This window comes from Cherax quadricarinatus, chromosome 61 (genome assembly GCF_038502225.1).
Source record: "Cherax quadricarinatus isolate ZL_2023a chromosome 61, ASM3850222v1, whole genome shotgun sequence".
NCBI lineage: Eukaryota > Metazoa > Arthropoda > Malacostraca > Decapoda > Parastacidae > Cherax > Cherax quadricarinatus.
In genome coordinates, this window is record NC_091352.1 from 3,646,283 (window position 1) to 3,669,542 (window position 23,260).

The 23,260-nt window shown below is 40.7% G+C and overlaps 2 protein-coding genes across 3 annotated transcripts in view; one reads left to right on the forward strand and one right to left on the reverse strand.

Annotated features, from left to right (window-relative positions):
* Window positions 1–18,973, reverse strand: part of HisT (Histamine transporter) — a 77,990-nt gene extending 59,017 nt beyond the window's left edge. Inside the window, exon 1 of one of the 2 annotated variants that reach the window (XM_053792196.2) lies at window positions 18,206–18,973. In XM_053792196.2, the coding sequence (XP_053648171.1) occupies window positions 18,206–18,365 (160 nt within the window). In that variant the 5' untranslated portion in view covers window positions 18,366–18,973. Of the gene's footprint in view, window positions 1–7,410; window positions 7,433–18,205 lie in introns of those variants that run through there. The other variant, XM_053792198.2, reaches the window with a different exon arrangement.
* Window positions 1–23,260, forward strand: part of LOC128699444 (matrix metalloproteinase-25) — a 516,333-nt gene that overhangs the window by 198,565 nt on the left and 294,508 nt on the right. The window lies entirely within an intron of this gene.

A 23,260-nucleotide genomic window follows, 5' to 3' on the forward strand; every position in this document is an offset into this window, starting at 1 on the left:
TTCATTAATAAGATATCTTGACATGTCACATAGGTTATTATACTGTCTGTCTCTGTATTCCTCAATAAGTGGACAATTAAGCACATAGTGTTCAAGAGAGTGACCATATGCCTGATCACATAATTTACATTTAGTTTGATCATCATCTGTGTGTCTCCCAAACTGCCAGAAGTACTTGTAACCAAGCCTAAGCCTGGCCACTACAACATCAGTCAGTCTGTTCACATTGCAAGTTGCTCCATAAACATACTTATCTACGTTCATGTTATCATAGTGGGTTATAGATCTACTCAGGCTTCTAACTGCATTCCTATAACAATCATCTTCATTATTTACTTCTCTCCTAATATTATTCCTAATGCTAGACACAGTTATACCAAAGTTATATTCTACGTTCTCCTTCTGGATACTCTTCTTGGCTAACATATCAACTTTATCATGAAGGAGTAATCCAATGTGTGATGGGATCCATAGCAATTGTACATTAATTCCTTTGTCCCTAATTTTTGAGTATCTATACCTTGCTTCCCCAATGAGCATGTTGTTGGAGTCATTATATGAGCCAAGAGCCTTCAATGATGACATAGAATCAGTAATGATGATAGAGTCAAGCTCAGTGTCATAGGTTAGCTTTAGCGCCATTAGGATTGCAAACAATTCAGTTTGCAGTGTAGACGCCCAGTTGTTAATTCTTATGCCTAACTCAACAAATTTATTATCGTTCTTAACTAGGGAGGTGGCAACAAGAGCAGATGCAGCCCTGCCAGAAGACTCCTGTTTAGATCCATCAGTGTATATAACTTGTGATAACTTATTACTACCAGCTAGGTGAGAAATTTCTTCTTGAGCAGTTGCTCTAACAAGAGATTTAAGGAAGGGATTACTAGCAATGAGCTTCTTGGGAGGGACTTGTAGGTATGTGATATTAAATGAACACATCTTCCATGGAGGGGTGAAATGCTCTTGTTGCCTACAGTGATACAGTTCATGCAGGTTATAAAACTTAATGCAATTGCACGTTTTCACAACCCATTTAGATCTGTGTGTATTTACCTCTAGACACTTGGTAAGATTCACTGTGACAGTGTCTGGTTCGTTTCTCAACATTCTAATACCGAGTACAGTGTTAATTTCAACAATCCTATCACTGATACTAGAAATACCAAGCTCCTTCCTCATGTTAAGAACTTTTGTAGATCTGGGACAGCCAAGAATAATCCTGAGAGCTTCATTTTGCATTAACTCCAAGGGTCGGAGAGAACTTTCTCTAGCTAATATCAACATGGAAGCAGCATAATCAATTAAGGACCTAACATAGGCTATGTACATCATCGGTGAATATCGGTTAATTTTCTTGGTATCGGTATCAGCCTAAAATTAAGTACTGGTGTCGGTATAATTTTGGCATCTTACTATCCCAACGTAGTTAACTTAACCCAATTTAAAAGTAACGCAAGAAAATAAAATTTGAAGAAAAATAGAAAGCGTGAAGAAACAGACGTTGAGCACTATAAAAACTGCCAGACGTAGAACCGTTCACAAAACGCTATCATCACTGCCAGGCGTATAACGGTTCACTACACACAATTGACGCCTCTACCCAATCTCCGCTGATAAATTGACCGCTTCCTACTGCCCTTGTCGGCACCCCACAATCCCTGATGGTCCCGCCCCCCCCGTCACACACACAACACAACTAAGTAAGTAAGTAAGTTTATTCAGGTATACACAAATACAGTTACATAGAATTATCATACATAGCAGCATATGTGTAGAGAACCTAGGATAACCCAAAAAAGTCAGACAGAGTGACTTATTTCCATTGGGGTCCTTTTACCTTATTATAATATTAAGGTTATAATATTTTCTTATTATTCTACAATGAAGATAACATCTTATTATCATACTAAAAAGACTATCTACTACACGAGGGTCATTAAGACTATCTGCCATACGAGGGTCATTACTAGGAATAAGGTAAAATTTACACGTATGTTAGCTAAAAAATAGAAAATCATTCCCCTCCCTTTCTGTAGCTACATTCATCAGACACCTTTTGGCACTCTTCTTGAACTGGTTCATGCTATGACTGGCTTTGACATGTGCGGGCAGTCTGTTCCATTCCTTTATTGCCGTACAATAAAAGGTGTTTGAAGCCTGGCCAATGACTGTGGGTACTACAAAGTTGTGCTCTCTCCCCCTTGTACTATGATTGCTTTGGTTCCCAACCTTGACAAAATTGACAGCAAGATATTCTGGACATTGTGAGCAATTTTATAAACATGATTTAGCTTCAGTTGTTTTACTCTGTCTTCAACATTCAGCATATCCAACTGCTGTAATTCATCCTGGCCTACATGTTCTCTTGGTCCCAGCCCCAGGATGAATCTTACGATTTTGTTCTGGGTGATTTGCAGTCTATCTTTCAGTTTTTTTTGTCAAGGCAGAGTACCAAGAAGAGCAAGCGTAATCCATATGGCATTGTATAAGGGCTAGACATAGGGTCGTGCGAGCCTCAGTAGGTAGACACTGTGCTTGTCTATACAGGAACTTCAGTCTGGCATTCGCTTTCTTTACTACACTGTTCCCTATCAATTCTCCTGACATGCATGGGTCAAAGGGGATTCCCAAATATTTTACTGATGAAACCAAAGTGATGGGCTCCCCATTACATTGAACATTAAAATTATTTACCCTTCTCAGTTTATGTTTCGTGCCAAAGAGAATGGCTTCAGTTTTCCCTAGGTGTAATGATAGTTTGTTGTCTACTAACCATTTGCTGCAGGACTCCAGTTCCAGTGTTAAAACATTAGCAATATCTTGTGGGTCTTTACCTGACACTAACAGAGCACTGTCATCTGCATACAGTAGGAGTTTGCACTTGACACTGATAGACATATCATTGACATAACATAAGAATAATAAGGGACCCAGAATACTACCTTGGGGAACTCCACATGTTATCGGCAGGGGTTCTGATTCTGTTTTGTTGATTTTGACTATTTGTCTCCTGTTGCTAAGGTAGGACTTAAACCAGTCTACAGAACCTATACCGATAGCTTGAAGTTTATTACATAATATATTGTGGTTGACAGTATCGAAGGCCTTTTGCAGGTCTAAGGTTACCATACCTATGAGGTTCCCCTTTGACATTTCAGTTCTCAGGTAATCCATCAGATTAATAAGGGAGGTGTCGGTTGAGTAGGATCTTCTAAAGCCCGATTGATAGCTATGGAGAATGTTGTTGTCATTAAGGTACTTAACTACTTGAGAATACACCGCCCTCTCTAGAATTTTAGATATTATACTGAGTATACTAACAGGCCTATAGTTGCTTACATCAGACCTACTATTTTTCTTGAAGATAGGAGTAACTCTGGCTTCCTTGAACCCCTCCGGTACGGTATTAGTGGTGATTGATAGATTTATTATGTGAGCAATAGGGATTGACAGTTCAGAAGCACCATCTTTTAGGAACTTAGACGGGATGTTATCAGGGCCTGTGCTCTTAGTTGGGTTTAACCAGCTTAGTTCTTTTTGAATAAAGTCATGAGATACACTTACTAGTTGACAACTGTTTGGGGTTACCCCTTTATTGGTATAGTATGTTTGAAACTTATCAGAGTCTGTGTTAAAGGTATTTGATGCAGCTGGTAGTTTACTTAGTAGTGTTGATGCAACAGATGTGTTGTACGAATTAAAGCAATTTGCCACCTTAGATGTTTCGTGGCATACCTCATTATCGATAGTGAGTACTATGTTAGACCTATCTACTGGCTTATGGCTATACCCCAACACTTTTAGTTGTTGCCAGAGCTTTCTGGGGTTATGCTTATACTCTTCAATTTTTGAGCAGTAGTACTTTGCCTTTGCTCCTTTTATAAGTCTCTGTACTCTGTTCCTCACCCTTTGGAATTCATTTAGTGCTGCAATATCCTGTCTGTTTGCTTTAAATCTTTTTAGCAGCTGGTCTCTGAATTTCATATTATCTAATATCTCAGTATTCATCCAGGGTTCAGTTCTTCGTTTAATCCTAACCTCTTTAACTGGTGCAATATTATCAAGGATGGTAGTGAACATTGTTTTGAATTTTTCCCAGGCATCGTTTACGTCCGTGCAACTTGTTATCTCTGTCCAGTCACAATTGTGTAGCCTATTTACCAGTGTTTCTTTACTGTAGTTTCTAGTTGACCTCATTTTTATTGTCCTGTGTAGGCCTATCCTATCCCTAGTGATTTTCCTGGTGCAGTAAATGATGAAATGATCACTAAGACCTGTGGTAATGACGCCTGACTGACTAATGTTCTCAGAGCGGTTACAAAGTATGTGGTCAATTAGGGTGGCTGAGAACTGTGTGATCCGGGTTGGAGTATTAATTAGTTGAGTGTAACTATTTAATCCTAGAATTTGCTTATACCTTTTGCATAGCCCGTTATTTTGCTGCTGAAAACAGATATTGAAATCGCCCAGTATTATTGTCTCGCAATTGTTTTCAACTCCGGACAAGACTCTGGAAAAGTCTTCTAAGAACTGGTCCTGGGTAGGAGGGCGGTAACTAGTTCCTACTAAGATGGGTTTGGTCTTAGGAAGCAGCACTTCAAACCATAGAATTTCCAGTTTATTGTTATTTAAATCAGGTCTTGGGTTGTAAGCTAAGTCATTTCTAATGTAGGCACATACTCCACCACCCTTTCTGTTCCTATCTAAGCGCTTTATATTGTAACCTTCTATTTTGACCTCGTCGTCAGTCACCGTATCATCCAACCAAGATTCAGAGATGGTTATAACTGCCGCCCTAATTTTGTTAGCTAGAATCCTAATCTCTGCCAATTTAGGAAGAAGTGATCTTGCATTGACATGAATAAAGTGAAGGCCTGTTTTCATAAAACAATCATAATCATCAATATATGGCAATGGGTCATTTGTATTAAAATTAGGTAAATCAATGTCATCACTGCTAAAGGGTAACTGTGCCAAAGTGCATTTGTTACACACAAAATGAATTCTGGCACCGTTGCTATAATTGTACATACATCCATCATGCACCCACCCCTTACACATTTTACATAAGGTGCCTTTTCTGTTTTTCATGCGTGTTTTAGTACAGTGTATGCACCTGTTTGGTAGTGTTTGAGATAATAATGGCTGTATTGTCTCACATTGACCTATGTATGCATTACATATGGAGTTAAGGTTATCATTCCTAGCTACTAGACCGTCATTATAGCCGTCATTTATCTGTCTGTTTTGCCTCTGCACAATAGTTTGAGGTCCTGGATTAATTTAGATATCACCACTTAACCCTTTGAGGGTCGACAGGCCCTCTCCGAAACTCGTTCTCAGGGTCGGCCAAATTTAAAAAAAAAATTATTTTCTCTTATGAAAAGATAGAGAATCTTTTCCCGATCATAAAGACACCAAAAGTTTGAAATTTGATAGAAAACTTACGGAATTATGCTCTCGCAAAGTTAGCGGTCTCGGCGATGTTTACGCATCGGCGATTTTGCCCACTTTGAGCCCCATTTTCGGCCAATTTCACTGTACTAGTCGACAAAAAACATGAATATTTCGCTAGAACTCCATTTTTTCTATCGAATGGGTGCAAGAAACCACTCATTTATGAAATTCAACTATCCAGTACAGTGGTCAGAATTTAGCAATTTTGCCAATTTCACACAAATTTCAAAAGATGCCAATTTCCGAATAGGGTCCAGAATAAACAAGAAAGACATTCCTGGCACTAAAATGACATTTCCTCTGGTCATTAGTCACGTCTCAAGGCCCCTCTTATATTCTTTTGCTTTCCACTTTGAATTTTTATTCTCACAAAAAATAGAAGATTTACTGTTATGCAGACTACTGCATTAGTGTAAAAAATGGTATAAATATTATTGGTGCACTTGAGAAAGAATATTAGACTCACCAGTTGACGTGTATTGCACGCTTGGCACGATTTGTTTACTTTTGAAATTTGGTAAAAATCGAACATTTCTGCTACTTTGAGCTCAATTTCAAGGCACATTTCTTTGTAAAACCAGTCAAAATCATCTCAATTTCTGTAATATGTCTTCCATTCTATAAAATGAGACCAAGAAAACTAGAATACAACAATAAATACCATACGAAAATACACTGCAAAGTCGCTGATTTATTAAAAAAAAATGGTAAAATTTTTTTTTTCTCATTATGCACTATGTGCTGCAGGATTTTTTTTAGACTGTGCACACTGACCACATAGACCCATTCTTTCATATGAAGGCCTACCAGCTTTCTCCCACTAGATTTGAGGCCGCTAGAATTTATGAGTACTAGTACGTCAAAACCCCCTACGCGTAAGACGTACTAGTACGACGAAAACCCTCAAAGGGTTAAGAGCGCTACAATAAGAGCTGTGTGCCACTGTGTTTGTTTGGGTATGCGGTGTTGCCATACCTTGCGGCGATAGTGATATTTACTTTTCTGGTAGGATGGCAACTGTTGGGCTTTTACTGTCCAGGGCGCTGTTACTCCATTCACCTTTTCCAGCCCCCATGACTGATTTCTTTCTTCATGGAATTGAAGAAGAAATATAAATATAATTATGGCAGCCTGTACCCCCTAATGCCTGCCATTTTCACTCTTCGCTCTTTTACTCATATACAATAATATTTATTTCTCTTTTCCAGTCCCTAGTACACTTAGTATCTGCTTTAGCAATCACCACTGAATTACTAGTAAAATTTCCTCTTTAAAACCCTCTTCACTGCTCACTTTTCCCTTAACTTCACAAAACCCTTACAGTTAACCCCTTATTACACACTCCCCTTCCCATCTCACTTCACAGTCTGGCTTCCCCAATTAACTTCTAACTCCTTTCCATTCTGGTAGATCAGAAAGGTTTAATCCATGGTTTTATCCTTCCAAATCCCCCTCAATTCCATTTATCGGGGGTTGTGTCGTGTTGTTGTCTCCTGACCTGTTCTGCTGACTCAGCCATTTTTAAAACACTGAGGGGAGTAACGCCACCTACAACCTGACTTTCCTTGAGTTTATAGATATATTTGGCGTTTTCTGCTATGATTCTCTCACTGTACACTGGTCAGCTGAATATAGGTCAGCTACTAAAACATTAACCTTGACTGTTTAACTATTCACTTCTTTCTCACGACTGGCACTGAGGGATATCCGACCTATAACCTTGGAGTTTTGTACTGTTGATTTGACGATGTCTCCTGTGTTACCCTCTGGTACAGGTGATATGATGGTGGTACAGATATGATGCTACTGTCAAAAGATGAACGTCAGTAAAGATGAGAATTTCACTTCACTAGTTGTACGTCTGGCAGTAGCGGCTGTTTGGATGCCGGTCAGCCATGTTTAAATGCTCAATTCTTTCCCTCGTTTGGCACTGAAGAAAAAAGTCCTACAGACCTGTCATTTCCTTGGAGATTTAGTTGATCAGGTTTTCTGCCATGTTGTCTTCTCACGTGTAATAGTAACTCCAGCTCTACTGTAAGAAAACACTTGAAGCTGCGGTAGCTACTGAACACGGTGAAATGCTTGACTGACGTCTACCTCGCACTGACAAGAGTTCCTCACCTTCCTGTGTCATGTCCATCCTGTGTAATGGAATATGACAGGCAACCAACAGTTTTTGTTCCCAGGATGTTTATATCAGAGAGATAGCGCCACAGCACGCTGCGGATTTTCCACAAATTAACCATCATAAAATAGCATAAAAAGTCATTGCAAGTTTCCCCCACTATGTAATTATATAGAATAGGGTAGTGCAGAAGTTGGCGAAATTTTTTGGATATTACCACAAAATAAATTTGTGTACAGCGAAATTACCCATTAGACTTAAAATTATTAGTTATATTTGAAAAAAATATAACTAATAATTTGCCTCGTTTATAAAATACAAAATTTTTGTGCAATTTTATTTATGTTTACTGAGCCTACACTACCCACGAGATTTTCATCTTTACCCCATGTTGTGTAATTTACCTGGGCTCCCCGACTTCTGACCAAGTGAAACACTTTGGGTGTTCCTATGGTATAATTATCATAGAATAGGTAACATTTTAATATTTCAATCAGAGAAAATCGCTAAACTCGCAGGGGTTATACAGTGCCTGGGGAATGTGTGTTTTCACTGTGTAACTGTCAAACAGAATAGTGTAGCAGCATATCACCGATGTAATCTATTTTGTTAAAACAATATATTTCCCCAACTTGTGAATCAGTGAACTAAATTATTCTAGGTCAGATAAAAATCACGTCTCCAACTATTTTCAATCATACCTCTCCAACTCTCTCTCTCTCTCTCTCTCTCTCTCTCTCTCTCTCTCTCCACCCACTAAGGCTCCCACACACACTTATGACAGAAAACACCTGTGATATACAACACCTGTGACATACAGAGCAATGTAAAAGTCTGAGGTGTTGAGATAGTTCAAATCTGCCCTAACATTTGGATGGGTGTTTAGGTGTTGCCATACCTCCAGACATCGGCTGCTGGACAAAACAAAGCTATCAGTAGTAGACTACATGTATTTGTTTATACAAGGGTGTGCTGGTGTGTGTGTGAGGTCACTTTCAATGCTGTGGTGCATAAATATGTTCATAAGATTGTAATATGTATGAAATATTTAACATGGCTCAATCATCAATCATTAAAGAGGAGCCTAGAGATAAATTTGGGATTTTCTTGAGACACTCAAGTACCATAACTCAATTTTGAGGTTCATCATCTCGAGTCAATACTCACAAAAACACTGAACACAGTTTACAGTGCTAGGTAGTGGATTGTGGACACTAACTATCCAATGAGGCAATAACGCCTTATCAAGCCAGTATTAAACGCAAACATTTTTGCACTTCGGCAGAATTCCTGATATTTTCTTTCTGTATCATTAACGTATTTGTTTCCAAAGAGGTCCTTGCCCAGGGTGCGATGCATAGCACCCGACTAACTTAGATCTAGGTACCTATTTACTGATATGAGAACATGGGTAGCAAATATAAGAAAGCTTACCCAGGTGAATCTAACCGCCCAGGAACTGAGCCCAGGTCCTTTCAGTTGTGAGCCAAACACTATCAAAAGGTCTGGTCTGACAACGAGCCGCAGGAGCGATGACCTCGGGAGGCAAAAACGGAGAAACAGATAAACATTAGATCCTTCTGATGAGAGTCACCTTGGCACAGGTAGTCTTCATAACAGCTGTTCTGAGTCATGCAACACAGGATGATCCTTATTGACACTCCTTGCCTCTTCCTCCTCCCTCAACACTGATTCTATCCCCGTCTATTCCTTTCACTATGATTTTATCTTGCTCTCCACTTCCTCTTTCTCAATATGTATCTATTCAGGAAAAAGAGCAATAACTCCCTGTTGTTTAATTTTAAGAACTACCGTACTATAAAAGTTTATTTAAGTTCTCTGTTTACACAGATAAGTTTTAATCAAAACAGAATTCTAATTCAGAGCTCTGACCTGTTAGCTCACTAGGTGTTGACCTGTTATATCACTAGGTGCTCTGACCTGTTATCACCAGGTGCTCTGACCTATTAGATCACTAGGTACACTGACCTGTTAGATCACTAAATGCTCTGACCAGTTAGATCACTAGGTGTTCTGACCTGTTATATCACTGGATGCTCTAATCAATTGGATCACTAGGTGCTCTGACCTGTTAGATCACTAGGTGCTCCGACCTGTTAGATCACTAGGTGCTTTGACCTGATAGATCACTAGGTGCTCTGACCTGGTAGATCACCAGGTGCTCTGACCTGGTAAATCACCCAATACTTTGACCTAGTATTTCATTCGTGGCGTTGTTGGAAACGTCCTCACAGCACTGAGAGTCCAGGATCGATCCCCGGCATGGGTGAAGCGTTAGTTGTTTCCTTACACCTGCTGCCTCTGTTTACTTAGCAGTAAGTACGTACCTGGGTGTTACCAGACTGGGAGACAAGATTAACCTAAGTTGCCAGTAATGATCTGCATAAGCAGGGGCTTTCTATATAGTATGTCAATGATGTCTGCTACTATACCCAGCAGTTAATAATCCTAGTACAGTGTCAATGTTAAAAACTCTTTAAAAGTTCTCCGAGGTCCCCACAGGCACCCCGGTAATTAAAAAAAAAAACACTACATAAACGAAAAGGTCTAAGTCGTTGGAAAAAAGTTAAGCATTACAGTCAGCTGCAAGTCACAAGCTATACTGAGGGGAGCCAGGAGGACTTGCGAGTAGCTAGGAGTGAGGTGTGCGTACCCGATCCTCGGTCAACAGAAGTGGGGGATAAATTCATAGTTTCATCAGTATGATAAGGTTCAAAAGGTTCAGCACTAGTAATACTAGTCGTTGAATTCATGAACTTGTTTGGGAGCAAAACACTACACATTCTTACCGAAAAACGCAAATTTTTGACGTTTGGCTCACCGTCAATTATATTAAACGTTTTCCGTTTTTCTCAAAATTGTGTTTTCTATATTTTATGTTGCACTAAGTTAATTTAGGGTAGACCGGGTTACGTAAACCAATATTTTTTTTTATCACAAATAAATTAGAAAAACGGCCTCGCTAAGTCTGACGACAAGGTTGCCGAGGAAAATAGGATGCTTTTAAATCTGAATGTTTACCTTTCTTGTGAGAATGCTGTGAACAGTGGACGATTACACTGCGTTACTTTCTCCAATCCCAAAAGGCAAATTACGGAAATATCAATTACTTTATGTGTATAGAAATACACTGTATTACTAAGACGAAGGATGCCGCTAGTCTCGATAACGGCATCCCACTCGGATATCGCTTAAGCCAGCGGAAAAATGACGGCTGATATGCAGACAAAATCCCCTTCATCGGCGATTTAATTTGTTGTGACTGTCGGGTAGTATTTATCACATCCAATGTCTATCGGAGTTTGGGCTGTAAAATGCTGACCACTTAGGAAGCCAGACGAGCATCTCTATCACTGATAAAACTACGACCTCTCAAAACTGGACGTTTTAGAGTTTTCAGTTTCCCCCAAATCTTTGTTAAATGATTAAGAAACGTAGAACAGATGTGTCTCTTGAGAAAGTTTAGATCGTTGCAAACAACACGTGTTGGATGGGTTACAAGTAAGCAGGTGCTGCACACAGGCAACTAGGTACAAAGCTGACGAAGTATAAATTATAAGCAAATCTAAAATATAAATGTTCTCACCAAGAATTAATTTCACTAGTTACAATACTAGCATCACGAACACAATGACTAGGAACAATTTGGTGAAAATGCACAGGCATCTCGGCATACGCTTGTATATGTTGTATACTTGGTACCTTATACTACACACAGCCTTATATTCTTCCACTGACACACTCATATTATGTCTCTACGTACATGGTTATAAATGACCATAATTTTTACAGGGGTGGACCGGTAAGCCAGAGGAAGGCCTCGGTCAGATGACCAAAGCTTGGATCCAAAGGCGGGTCATCTGACTAAGACTCGCGTCAGGAAACACTTGTCCTGTTTCCTGACAAACCTTACCTAACCTAACCATCATATTATGTGTGTGTGTGTGTGTGTGTGTGTGTGTGTGTGTGTGTGTGTGTGTGTGTGTGTGTGTGTGTGTGTGTGTGTGTGTGTGTGTGTGATAGGTATTTGGGTGTTAGCCTACTGTGGGAGGCACCTTGAGAGGGGTGGTAATATATCTTGTATGGGTCTGAATTTTAAAATAATCTGAGGCATGATAACAGAGTTTATCCTGTAAATAAAACAACAGCTCCTAGTCTGTAAATGAGCTGAAGTAGGATAACATCTGACTTGTAAATGAGCTCAGATAGGATAGGAGCTCTTAATTTGTAGACTAAATTCAACTGTGAAAACAACACATAAAAACACTCCATTGCTGAGGACAGCCAAGGCAAAAACAAGTCTGAGGTCGTTGCTCATTAGGATAAATGTTAAAGTTCAAGGCCCTGCGACCATCAGGATTAATAAGGGCAAATTTTTGCACTGAATATTATATAACTCTTTTTCAGTGGATCTAAATATTATTATTATTATTGACGTGCTGTTGGAGTTTAAGCAAGTAATAGTTATGAAGAATTCAAGACAACCGGTTAGCTGGACTAGCGTTCTGGAGGTGGAAAGTACAGTACAGTACATGCACTCTGAAGGAAAGGTGGGGACGTTGCGGTTTGGTCATCTGAACTGTCGATGTGGGAGATGGCCGGAGTTGTAAAAATAATTATTCTTATTATTATTAGTAGTATATTCGTTAGGAAGCACTAAGACCACAAGAAAAGACGCCAGAGGACTAGGTGATAATCTGGCTGCGATGTTGCTCCAACCCATCTACTTAAGAGGTGGCATAAGGAGGGTAATACAAGAGTTCACTGTACCTTATGGGGAGACGAGCAAGCTATACAAAGTGAAAGGACCCTGAATGTACGAACAGATAAAACGAAGTTTATAAATGAATAAAGATAAGACTATTTGTGAGTCTACCCTTTCACCAGCATAGTTTATTCCCCTCTAGTAAGTTTTCATGAGTGGTATTTCACCAACAATAGTGTATTCCTCATACTTTCATTATTAATGTAACTGCAAGTTTATTCCCAAATATATCTGTAAAGTATATAATTACCCTGTTATGGTGGATTAGTGGAAAGTGGTAATAAGTGCTTATACACCTCATCGGTGTATATACTGATTGGTGTATATACAAATATACATACTAATTGGTGTATATACAGATATACTGATTGGTTTATACACACATATACACAATGCTTCCTGTATACACATACATACAGATTGGCGCATATACAACTATACCAACTGATTGGTGTATATACATAATGACAGACGGATATACAGATATACGTACTGATCAGTGTATATACCAGCGAGCTCGAGAAATAGTCATACAATGCTTACAAAGCATATCTCCAGTGGACGAGAAGAGCTAATTTCATCTAACCCACATCTCCTTAGAACGTGCATTATTTTCCCATCTTCCCATTCTTCGTATGTGCACTTTGTTCCCATCTTGCCCTTCACAGTACGTTCACTCCGTCCTATCTTTTCCTTCATCGTACGTGAACTTTGTTCCTACATTTTCCTTGATAGCGCACGCTTTGTATGACTTCAGCTGCCTCCCAGCATACATAAGGGTGATTACCAACAGATTCCTGGCTGCTTTCAAGAAGGCGCTGAACAGGCACCTAATGTCAGTACCTGACCAGCCGGGCTGTGGCTCTTACGTCAGTTTGCGTGTGGCCAGCAGTAACAGCCTGATTGATCAGACCCTGATCCACCACGAGGCCTGGTCTCAGACCGGGCCGAGGGGGCGTTGACCCCCGAAACCTTCTCTAGGTTCCATTCACAATACGTGCACTTTATTACTCTCTCGGTATAGCACATGCACTGTTTTACCCCCTATTCAGAGTAAGTGCACTCTGCTACTTCACAATACGTGCATAATCCACTCCCATGGCAGTCCACCACCATACAAATATCCTTGTGGATCATGCAGCCCTAATGAAGAGCCTTTTACTGGCAAAAGATACTCAATACGAATATTTAATGACGTAAATTACCTAAATTGACATTAAACCTGGAACAAGAAAGAACATTAGTCAGTGCCAACTGAAATTTGAATAATCATGGAAAGAAATATTGAAAGGACAATGATAAATTAGTATCCCAGAGCCTGCATGACCTACACGCCTCTCTACGTCGCTGTCTGAATTACGACTAACAAAACTGTCTCTGTATTGCAACTGACAAAACTGTCTTTGTATTACGACTGGCAAAATTGTCTCTGTATTACGACTGGCAAAACTGTCTGTATGACAACTTTCAAAACTGTCTCTGTATTACAACTGACAAAACTGTGTATTACGACTGACAAAACTGTCTCTGTATTATGACTGACAAAACTGTCTCTGTATTACGATTGACAAAACTGTCTCTGTATTACGATTGACAAAACCACCAGTGGCGAAACATTCAATAAATGTCTTATTGTGCATACGTGTCGTATTTCTACAATCTGTTGTAATTAACTTACTTGCACGTATATTACATGCAAGTATAGTGAACTTGGACCCAGACGGAGGCCCAGAGCCTAGCGGATGTAAGTTGCTTTATTCTACAGTGTTGAACTGCTTAAGGCAATATGTTTATGAACCAATGAGAAAAAAAATGACAAACCGGCGAGGCTGGATATTATTTTCGCCTGTTACAAGACAAACATATAAAACTACTGTAAATGCATAATGCCCCTGGGAGAGGCCATTATTAATCCTTACTTTAGTATTACAGTCCATATGCATATAAAATCATGTACAGTACAGTAATTACAGAGTATTTTCAAATCATATAAACAGCGGTAAGATCAAAACTTTTATTACACAATTCAAAGCAGCTGAGCGATATTGTTGACGGGTTGAGAGACAGCGACTCATCAGTACGACCATATCTAATCGAGTACTTTTCTGAACTGTATAGGTTAGTGGAAGAGCACAATAATCAATGAAAAATTTTGAGCCAGTGGTGGCCAGTACACTAGACTGAACACTACCTGAACTAGTATGCTTTCTTCTTGTTTGTTACCTTTTTAGCATCATTTTTTCAATCATTTATTAAATATCTACTTTTCATTTTCATTTATTGTGTATATAGCACTTCTTGTCTTGCCCTCTACCTGGAGTCTACCTACCTGGAGGGTATTCCGGAGATCAACGCCCCTGCGGCCCGGTCCACGACCAGGCCTTCCGGTGGATCACGGTCTGAACAACTAGGCTATTACTGCTGGCCGCACGTCTGGCCTACAGTGAATATAAAACTGCTTCGACTGCTGTTCGTCTAACTAGTGATGCAAACATAAAACCCATTATCTATACAAGACAAAAGCTACCAAACAACTAGCACCGATAAGAAGGCAAGAGAATGCAACATGCCATTGACCCCCACTCAGACCAGAGTCCAGCATAGGTAAGCCAGCTGTCGCTGCACCACTGATCCACCATAGCCGCCCATCACATTGCCGCTACTGAATGGGTCGTCTTATGATGTATATTTGTGTCCGGTGATTTTTTCCTGAAAAATATTATACTCATGGGAAGAGCTAAACCGGTAAGAGACCCTAATGAATAAACCAACAATAACCTTAACTACATATTAATAATATAGAACAAAATGTACGTAGCAGCCTGGGAGATTTTCTCATCTATTTTCTCCATCATCCATATATTTATTCCATTTGCTCCTTAATTAAGAAATATGAGATGGAGAAGTATGAGATGAAATATGAGATGAAGTATGAGACGACGTATGAGACGAAAAGGAATAAGAGGAAAAAAATATGAAATGAAAAGTGAGATGGCGAGGTATGAAGTATAAGATGAAAAGGTACGAGATGGCGAAGATTACAAGGGTAAATATGAGAATATTCCCCAGAAGACTAATAAACAATAATATACATCACACTTCTAAAAGTTATCCCCAAACTTTTAAAAATAATATATATATAAAACCAAACAAATGCCATACAACCAGAAACCAAAATACTGCAATCAAAAACATGACTATATTGTTAGAACAATATAAAATAATAATTCAAAATAAAACCAAACATTAAAGTTAGGTGATAGCTTACTGCTATTATTAATCTAAAATTAAAAAATATTAAATAAAAATTACATTGTAGTATTTTATTAAAATACATTAATAAAATGGTAAAGTATATATGAATCGCATTTTGATATATCAGAGGAGATATCCTAGGTCTAATATTCCAGCCATCACGATAGTCACTATTATTAAATAATCTTAAACAAGTGCTTTCCGTCACACCCCTCCCTCTTACCATTTCTATCCTTTCAATACTAGTCCTACTTATACCATACACGTAAAAGAAGTACTTAAAATCATGAAAACTACACAGAATGAATTTAATTCACACTACAGCCTCCTTGACAGTTATATGTAATATGTGTAGTGAGTTTGGTGTAGTTCTACTCAGTCTTCACTACCTTGCAAGGGAAGATGGGGATGCCTTGATGCTGCTCGAGGACTCTTGATTAAAAATACTGGAGCCACAATCTCCTTTCTTGAACCGGACAAATGGAAAAATAAAAAAAAATCACTTTTTTTTCTATCCTATGCAATTTACACTACGTATGATAATTGTATTTATGTGTACTTGTGCCTAAATAAATTTACTTACCTCCCATCCCCTACGCATCGTTTTACCCCTACGGATTTAGAGCTTCCAATGAAAATAGCTATATTTCTGTCTGGAATGTAGATAATACCTTTGATTCTGGAAACTATTATAATCACGGAGCAATATTACACTTGTCGGGGTCATACAGTGTTCTGGTGATCGCATAATAATTTATTATGCGATCATGACTAATAATAATTAGTCATGAAGAAGCGCTAGACCTGTAAGGGTCTGTTAATTATAGGTGATAACTGAATGTTGCTCCTCGGTGGATTCTGGCGATAAAATAGTTTAAACTGTACAATACTAAGCGAGTTTCACCTCAGAGATAGTATTATGTAAATGACAAGAAATGTAGTTAAACCTAACGACACCTTCCTTACCTAACTTCAAAACTTAACCTTCCTCTGCCATCGGTCTATATTTACCTGCGTTACATTCTTATTTATGTGCTGCATCTTTGTTAACGTGTAATGATTGCTTACGTGCGCTGTATCTTTGTTTACGTGCTGCATTTGTTTACATGCACTGCATTTTTGTTTGCGTGCTGTATCTGTTAACGTGCGCTGTATCTTTGTATACGTGCTGCATCTTTGTTAACGTGCGCTGCATTTTTGTTTACGTGCGCTGCATTTTTTACATGAGCTGCATTTAACGTGCACTGCATTTTTGTTTACGTGCGCTGCATCTTTGTTTACGTGCGTTGCATCTTTACGTGCGCTGCATCTTTGTTTACGTGCGTTGCATCTTTACGTGCTCTGCATCTTTGTTTATGTGCGCTGCATCTTTGTTTACGTGCACTGCATCTTTACGTTTACTGCATCTTTGTTTACGTGCATTGGATCTTTGTTTACGTGCGCTGCATCTTTGTTTACGTGCGCTGCATCTTTGTTTACGTGCGCTGCATCTTTGTTTACGTGCACTACATCTTAACGTGTACTGCATCTTTGTTTACGTGCGCTGCATCTTTGTTTACGTGCGCTGCATCTTTGTTTACGTGCGCTGCATCTTTGTTTACGTGCGCTGCATCTTTGTTTACGTGCGTTGCATCTTTACGTGCTCTGCATCTTTGTTTACGTGCGCTGCATCTTTGTTTACGTGCGCTGCATCTTTGTTTACGTGCACTACATCTTTACGTGTACTGCATCTTTGTTTACGTGCACTACTTTACGTGCACTGTATCTTTGTTTACGTGCGCTGCATCTTTGTTTACGTGCGCTGCATCTTTGTTTACGTGCGCCGTGATTGGTCAGGCCGCAATACTAAAAGTTGATTTGCTCCGACGTGCCGCAGGTGGCAATTTTTTTTTTATTTTTTTGCTAACATCTCCCAAAATAAAAATTCGCATAAAAAAGTATCTGTTTACTCAGTGGTACGAACTTGCACGCGTCGTAAAATATAAAACAATGTCTGGTTTCCACCGAGGAACACTTTAATTATAACCTTTAAGATTATCATCATCAAGGGGGAAGCGCTAAACCCGTAGGATTATACAACGCCTTGGGGGGGATGTGGAAGGTATTCAGGTTTAATTCAGGGAACTGGAGCACAGATCCAGTTCCCTAGATCAAGAGCCCCTCGCCAGCATCAAGGAACCTTCCTTGAGGGGATAACCTTTAATAAAATTATAATTTGGAATTAATACGAAGAGGCATTCTCGATTATATTCATGGATTATACGAGGCCTGGGAAATGAAAGGTAAAAAGGTTTGATACATGGGGAAGGCAAGAACTATAATTATCCATGGAAAGCGCTAAAACCATATGGGTTGAAGGGTATTATTATTATAATAAAAAGAAGCGCTAAACCACAAGGACTAAACAGCCTTGAAGGATATTAATATTACTGGGGTGCGCTAAACCCGAAGCAATTATACAGCGCCTGTGGGGGAGGATGGAAGGTATTAAAAATTTCATTCAGGGAATTGAAGCACAGATCCAATTCCCTAGATCAAGAGCCCCTCACCAGCTGAAGGATAAAATGAAACTGTTAAGTTACCAGTGGTGTAGGAGACAGCAGATGTGGCTTCCATAAGTGGGTAGTGTGGCTCAGACGGGGGTGTGGTGGGGGAGACCAGTGTAGAGGTGGTGTCAGAGCTGGTCAGCTTTAGCTTGAGGTCACACTCCCCTCCACCATCACCGTTCACAACGCTCTCCATCTTCCAACCGGTTTATCAGATTACCTTCCAACCGGTTAATAAGATTATCTTCACACTTGAGAAAAAGATGTTCAATTCGAGGCTACGGATGAATCATTTATCAAAAAACCTATGAATCTGGTTTATATATTTATATAAATGCCTGTTTTGACCTTTCAAGGCTTCAGCATAACTACCACCGGATTCGAATTTTTTTTTTTTAATTAATTTTGACGTTATTGGGTGTAAACAGTTCCACCCCAGGTACAGGAAACTTGCTATGCTATTAACAGTGGTTTTTATTAGCCACACAAAGTCCGTATATTTTACTACAACACGTGGCCTTTGGCACATAAAATTTAGCTGAAGTTGATCACTTTTCTTGGCAATTGGTGGAAAATCACAATTTGACAGGGCCTATTCAGCGCATTTTGGGAAGTTCTGCAAAGCAACTCTATTATCACTGATGGCTCTAGAATACCTCACCGGCGCATTCATCTTTCTATAAAGTCGAAGAAATTTCACACGAAATATACAGAATGAAGACGCAGCGTGTCACTGTGAGGAGAGAAGAGCGAGATAACCAACCATCGCCCTGGTTGTTGAGCCACTGAGGAGCATCAGCTGGCTGCTGCTGCTGCTGCCGTCACTATGAACCCACCAGCCCAGTGTTGCCGTCTGCTATCTTCCTCCTACCACGTGTTAGCAGTGTCACCCACCGCTAAACCCGTAGGGATTATACAGCTCCTGTTGGGGAGGGGCAGGTTGGGAGGCATTCAGGCTTAATTCAGGGAACTAGAGCACAGATCCAATTCCCTAGATCAAGAGTCCCTCACCAGCGTCAAGGAACCTTCCTTGAGGAGGCTACCGCGTTAGTACATTATATTCATGGGGGTGGGAGAACACTAAACCAGTAGGGATCATACAGCGCCTGGGGAATGAAATTACCATAATCAAGGGGAAGCGCTAAACCCGTAGGATTATACAGCGCCTGTGGGGGGGGGAGGTGTGGAAGGTATTCAGGCTTGAGGGAACTGGTGCTACAGATCCAATTCCCTAGACCAAGAGCTCCTCACCAGCGTCAAGGAACCTTCCTTGTGCGGCTTCGCCAGCGTCAAGGAACCTTCCTTGAGGGGTGGGGGATTATTATTATTATTAGTTTCATTCATGCAAGGAGTGGGAGCGCAGGTCCAATTCCTTAGATTAAGATCCCCCTCACCGGCATCAAGGAACTTCCCTTGAAGGGCAGCTCATTATTAAAGTACATCTCTGGAGTGGTAAGAAATTACGTTAAGGGGGAAGCGGTAAACTCGTAGTGGTCATATAGTGTCGAGTGCAATAGGAGGCATTCTGAGTCGATCAATAAATAATAATAATAATAATAATAATAATAGTAATTATTATTATAATCAAAAAGAAGCGCTAAGCCACAAGGACTATACAGCTATAATGTAATTAAGAGCTTGTGCTCCTTCCTTAGGTGGATGTGACCTGACTGTCCAGGTTGGGTCATTGGCTTAAACCGGTAGGCGACTTGGACCTGCCTCGCATCGGCCAGTATGCCTGCTGCAGCCTTCCTTGTTTTACGTTCTTAAGGGAGTTATACAATGCACAGCGGTGCCGGGAGCTTTTCCATGACGTTTACGAGAGTCGAGACCACTGAAAAATGAATACCCGTGCAAAATTAGGTCATAACCACTGAATTGGTGTCCAGCAGCAAGTCTTTGGATTTACTATAATAAAAAACCAAGCATTAAACCCACAAGGGACTTGAGTTTACTAGAAATACGGCATAACCAGTGTATTATTATTATTATAATCAAGGGGGAAGCGCTAAACCCGGAGGATTATACAGCGCCTTGGGGGGGGGGGGATGTGGAAGGTATTCAGGCTTAATTCGGGGAACTGGAGCACAGATCCAATTCCCTACATCAAGAGCCCCTCACCAACATCAAGGAACCTTGCTTGAGAGGACATAACCAGTGTAGTATACTAAGAACGGTGAGAGCCAAATTTCTGAATTAACTCAATGTAGGAGTAAATGGTGAAATAATCAACAAGGACTGAAGTAAGGAAGTCAACACAGATTTAGTGCCTTGATACATTAATTAGGGAAAAGTGCTAGGCCAATAGCCAGATAGTGACCGAGGAATGAAAGGCAACAGGACCTGGGAGTGGTAATGTCCAAGAATCTCGCCTTCAGGGATCACAAGTGCCTCTATCACATCTGCGAGGAAACTGATAGGAATGAGAACATTCAAGACAAGAGATGCCAAGCCAATAATGATCCTTTTTAAATCAGTTCTCTTTAGACTGGAATACTGCTGTACATTAACATCTCCATTCTAGGCAGGTGAAATTGCAGATCTAGATTATTATTATAATCAAGGGGGAAGCGCTAAACCCGGAGGATTATACAGCGCCTGGGGGGGATGTGGAAGGCATTCAGGCTTAATTCGGGAACTGGAGCACAGATACAATTCCCTAAATCAAGAGCCCCTCACCAACATCAAGGAACCTTCCTTGAGGGGTGCAGATCTAGAGAATGTACAGAGAACTTTTACTGCACATATAAGTTCCATCAAACACCTTAACTACTGGGAACGCTTGGAAGTACTCGACTTTTACTCACTGGAGCGCAGGCGAGATATACACATCTATACCTGGAAGGTCCTTTATTATTATAATAAAAAAAAGAAGCGCTAAGCCACAAGGGCCATACAGCGCTGCATTATTATAATAATCAAGGGGAAGCGCTAAACCCGGAGGATTATACAGCGCCTGGGTGGGATGTGGAAGGCATTCAGGCTTAATTCGGGGAACTGGAGCACAGATCCAATTCCCTAAATCAAGAGCCCCTCACCATATACAGCGCTGCAGAAGGTCCTGGTCCCCAATCTGCACACAAAAATCACTCCCTATGAAAGCCAGGCTTGCAGTGATGCAACATACCCCCAGTAAAAAGTAGGGGCGCCATTAGTACACCTGGTGGTTAACGCTCTCGCTTCACGCGACGAGGGCCTGGGTTCGATTCCCAGCCAGAGTAGAAACATTGGGCGTTTCTTTCCACCTGTTGTCTATGTTCCCCATCAGTATTATTATTATAATAAAAAAGAAGCGCTAAGCCACAAGGTCCCCATCAGTAAAATGGGTACCTGGGTGTCAGTAGACTGGTGTGGGTCGCATCCTGGGACACTGACCTAATTTGCCCGACATGCTGAGCATATTTATTATAATAAAAAAGAAGCGCTAAGCCACAAGGACTATACAGCGCTGCAGGGCAGGAAGGAAGCGAGGGCATCAGGTGGCAAAAGGGAGATGGATGAGTAATAGGTTACGAATAACAGCGGGGCAGTGGATGGTGAAAGGGTAAAGGGCAGCAAGAGACTGAACTAGAAAGGGCTGAGGGGAGTGCGAAAAGTATCATCAGAGTTTGTGGATTATTATTATTATAATCAAGGGGGAAGCGCTAAACCCGGAGGATTATACAGCGCCTGGGGGGGGGGATGTGGAAGGTATTCAGGCTTAATTCGGGGAAGTGGAGCACAGATCCAATTCCCTAAATCAAGAGCCCCTCACCAACATCAAGGAACCTTCCTTGAGGGGCCAGAGTTTGTGGAGTAAATAAGTCGTTGTCAAGAAGTCAATGAGAGAGTCAGGATTAAAGGAGGGTCCATCAGCAAGAAGGGAAGGTAAAGAGAGAGTAGTAGAACGAAGACGACGTTGGAGGTAAATTCTGCGTGCTCGTTGATAGAGAGGGCAGTCTAACAATGTGGCTAATCGATACTGGAACTTGACACTGCTCACAGAGAGGAACAGGGTGCCTCTCCATGAGATACCCATGAGTAAGACGAGTGTGACCAATGCGAAGGCGGGAGAGAGTGGTCTCCCAACCTCGGCACTGATGACAAGAAGACGGCCAGTAACCTATGCTCGGTTTAATAGAATGAAGTTTGTTACCAAGCAGAGTTGACCAACGTTGTTGCCAACGGGTGCGAAGGTGGGTAGCTATTGCAGCAAAATAGTCCAGAAATGGAAGGGGGAAGCGCTAAACCCGGAGGATTATACAGCACCTGGGGGGGGGGGATGTGGAAGGCATTCAGGCTTAATTCGGGGAACTGGAGCACAGATCCAATTCCCTAAATCAAGAGCCCCTCACCAACATCAAGGAACCTTCCTTGAGGGGATGCTGAGCATAACAAGGGGCTTTCTATATTGTTATTAAGAGAAAACAGTTTCCGGGGCCCAAGACTGATCAACAGCCTCCCACGAGCCATAAGGGGAATTGCCAATAGACCCCTGGTTGTCTTCAAGAGGGAGCTGGACAGATACCTAGAGTCAGTGCCGGATCAGCCGGGCTGTAGTTCGTACGTTGGACTGTGCAGCCAGCAGTAACAGCCTCGTTGATCAAGCCCTGATCGACCAGGCCGCGGGGGCGTTGATCTCTGAGTACCCTCCAGATAGATATGGGTTATTTTTATGGGTTATTTTAAGTTTTGGGAGTAACTGTAAACTTTCAGGGATTATATAATTTGGCCTTGTCCTCTCAAAGAAACTAAGCAATTGGAGACTAACCTAGGACATTGACTGCCCTGAATCATGCAACTCATTAAATTACTTAGTTACATTCAGGAAAGCCTCCAAACTCACGAATCCTTCTGTGCTGAAAAAGGGGGGTGGGTTAATGCTCACGGTAAAGGGCGGAACTGAAGAGGTTAGATAAAATGGATTGTGTATTTTATAATTTAGTAAATTCTTTAGCATGCGTAGAAAATTATAAAAGTGGGGGGGGGGGGGTTATGGAGACAAACCGTGGCTCATTCAGCAAATGGTTAAGTTATCCATTTTATGCTGTGCTAAACTAGTGGGGGTAGTTTGTGAAATTGGAGGCAGCCAGATCAGATCTTCAGAAATGG